The 3,301-nt window shown below is 57.3% G+C and overlaps 1 protein-coding gene across 1 annotated transcript in view; it reads left to right on the forward strand.

Moving 5' to 3' along the window:
* Positions 1 to 3,301, forward strand: part of PINK1 (PTEN induced putative kinase 1) — a 16,548-nt gene that overhangs the window by 3,818 nt on the left and 9,429 nt on the right. Inside the window, exon 2 of the mRNA XM_010005221.1 lies at positions 2,169 to 2,447. Coding sequence (XP_010003523.1) covers positions 2,169 to 2,447 — 279 coding nt within the window. The remainder of the gene's footprint in view (positions 1 to 2,168; positions 2,448 to 3,301) is intronic.

Below are 3,301 nucleotides of genomic sequence, written 5' to 3' on the forward strand. Positions count from 1 at the left end.
GTCCTTGGTGTGGGGAGCCCCTCAGACACCTCCTCAGAGGGGTGTCCTTGTGGGGAGCCCCTCAGGGGGGTGCCCTTGTTGTGGGGAGCCCCTCAAGGGGGTGTCCTTGGTGTGGGGAGCCCCTCAGACACCTCCTCAGAGGGGTGTCCTTGTGGGGAGCCCCTCAGGGGGGTGCCCTTGTTGTGGGGAGCCCCTCAAGGGGGTGTCCTTGCTGTGGGGAGCCCCTCAGACACCCCCAGGAAGAGATGTGGGGTCTCTGCAGTGGGGAATCCTCTCAGACACCCCTCGTGGAGGGGACTGGAGGGGTGTCCTTGTTGTGGGGAGCCCCCTCACACACCCCTCATGAAGGGGGCTGGAGGGGGTCCTTGGTGTGAGGAGCCCCTCAGGGGGGTGCCCTTGTCAGGAGCCCCTCAGACACCTCCTCAGAGGGGTGTCCTTGTGGGGAGCCCCTCAGAGGGGTGCCCTTGTTGTGAGGAGCCCCTCAGGGGCGTGTCCTTGTTGTGGGGAGCCCCTCAGACACCCCCAGGAAGAGATGTGGGGTCCTTGCAGTGGGGAGCCTCTCAGGCAGCTCTCCTGAAGGGGACTGGAGGGGGGTCCTTGTGAGGAGCCCCTCAGACATCTCCTCAGAGGGGTGTCCTTGTGGGGAGCCCCTCAGACACCCCCTGGAAGAGGTGTGGGGTCTCTGCAGTGGGGAATCTTCTCAGACACCCCTCACGAAGGGAATGGGGGTCGTTGCTGAGGGAAGTTTCTCAGGCACCCTCTGTGAAGGGGAGGAGGTGTCCTTGCTCTGGGGAGCCCCTCAGGGCCACCTCCCCATCCTCCCCCCCCCTCCCCCCCCAAAGAAGGTGTGGGGGTGCTATGAACAACCCTCAGGCACCTCTGAAGGGGGAACTGCTGTGGGCAGCCCCACAGACACCTTCTCCTCCCCAAAAATAGGGTACTGGGCAAGGCTCTTGGTCAGCAGCTCCTCACCACCCAAAAGCAGGTCCTGGGGGGGTCCTCACAGGGGGGAGCCCCTCACTCCTGTACCCCCCACAATGGGAGGGGGCTGAGGCCCTGGTGTTGGAGGTCTAGGCTGGCGTGGACCCCCAAGGTCTGTCCCCTCTCCCCAAAGCACAGGGGACCTGTGTGGCTGGTCTGGGCTGTGCTGGCAGGGCATGAGGGATGGATGGTGCTGACCATGTTTCATGGATAAAAATAGCCCTTTGGTGTTCCCAGCCAGCTGTCACCTGTCCCACTAACCAGCAACAAACACATTCCCCCCGAGCCTTTCCAGGAGCTTTCAGGATCACTCTGGTTACACACCATGACAGCCCTCCTGTCCTTTATTTCCTCTCCATTTCCTCCCCCAGCTCTCTCCCATCACTCATTTAACTCTTCCTCAAACTACCCAACCCTCTTGCTCTGCTGCCACAAAAGCTCAGGGCATTGTTTGGGTTTTTGTTCCTCTGTTGTTGCTCTTAATTGGATTTTCTTTAAAATGCTCTTTGCCTGATTTATTTGTGGAGAAGAGAGTGTCATAATGCAGCTCTTTTTAGAAATATTTAGTTACCCTTGTCTTTAAAAAACATACTTCTAGCTTAGTAACAGACTCTCCCTCCCCATTCCTCATCCTCAGGAAGGTCACCTTTGGTGCACAGTGTTTTAGGGGTGATTTGTCTCAGACAAAAATACATGGTCTGCAAATTATTTTCCCTGTTGTTACAGTGATTTAATTGACTCTCACACTCGTTTGGGTTGGAAGGGACTTTAAATATCATCTATTCCCAACCCCCCTGCATGGGCAGGGACACCTCCCACCAGCCCAGGCTGCTCCAAGCCCCATCCAACCTGCCCTTCAACACTGCCAGGGATGGGGCAGCCACAGCTTCCCTGGGCAACCTGGGCCAGGCTCTCACCACCCTCACACTCCAGAATTCCCTCCTCATGTCTCACCTCAATCTCCCTCTTCCAGTTTTAATCCATTCCCCCTTGCCCTCTCACTACAGACCCTTGTCCCAAGTCCCTCCCCAGCTTTCCTGTCACCCCTTCACAGTGGTGGCTTTCAGGGGTGCCCACCCCAAGGGACACATCCCACCCCATGAACTTCACCGAAGTTCTTCCTTGGAACGTCTTGAATAACCGAGTGGGGTTTGTTTTTAATCCTTGTCTTTCCTTCTTCCCTCCAGACGGTGTTTGTTGGAAAGAACAAGCCTCAGAAAGATCCCCTGAGCTCCTTTCGTTGGCAGGGCTTCAAGCTGGAGGAGTATCTCATCGGGCAGCCCATCGGGAAGGGCTGCAGTGCTGCTGTCTACGAAGCAGCGATTCCTTCCCCCCCAGCCCGGGGGCAGGTGGAAAGCAGCTCAGGGGAGGAGCCAGCCCTGCAGCCCGGTGGTGACCCGGCCCAGGACAAGCACCAGTCAAAAGAGGCTTTTCCATTAGCTATCAAAATGATGTGGAACATCTCGGTAAGGAGTCAGTTCCCCCCCTGTTCTTCTTGGAAGGTCTGGCTGAGATGTTTGGCACCCGATGGTTGGGAGCGCTCGGTGAGGGTGTCAGAGCTGTTGGTGTGTCACACTGGAGACACTGTCAGTTACTAACGAGTTGTCCCAGAGCAAGGTAATTAGCATTCATCATTCCTCCAGAATCAGCACTGAGACCTGCTGGGGGTGGATTTGATGGTTAGGGAAGTGATGCTTCTGGAAGAGAAGCTTTTTGTCAAGCCGGGTGTAAGACTGGGAGAGCTGGTGCTGGCAGGGCTGGGGTGTCTGTGTCACTGTCAGGGTGGAACAAGGTTTTCTTCTTGAAGTGCAGCCAAGCTGTGAGTCAGTGGTAAATTCGTTAAGTAGTTAATTGCCTTCCCCAATATTCAAAGTAGAGAAGGGAGTCCATTCAGTCTAGTCTCAGCTATTTAACTCCAGATCAGTGGCAGTATTGCTGGGTGAGGAGGAGCTCATCAGGAGCCCCCAGTGTGTGCTGGCAGCCCAGACACCAGCCATGCCCTGGCCTGCATCCCCAGCAGTGTGACCAGCAGGGCCAGGGAGGGGATTCTCCCCTTCCACTCTGCCCTGTGAGACCCCCCTGCAGGGCTGGGGCCACTGCTGGAGCTCCCAAAGCAAGAAGGACAAGGAGCTGAGTCCAGAGGAGGCCACGGGAGGGAGGGCTGGAGCAGCTCTGGGACAGGCTGGGAGAGCTGGGGTGTTCAGCCTGGAGAAGAGAAGGCTCCAGGGAGACCTTAGAGCAGCTTCCAGTGCCTGAAGGGGCTCCAGGAAAGCTGGGGAGGGACTTGGGACAAGGGCAGGGAGGGATGGGATGAGGGGGA

The sequence above is a fragment of the Chaetura pelagica genome, unplaced genomic scaffold, assembly GCF_000747805.2.
Source record: "Chaetura pelagica isolate M959 unplaced genomic scaffold, ChaPel_1.0 scaffold159, whole genome shotgun sequence".
Taxonomy (NCBI): Eukaryota; Metazoa; Chordata; class Aves; order Apodiformes; family Apodidae; genus Chaetura; species Chaetura pelagica.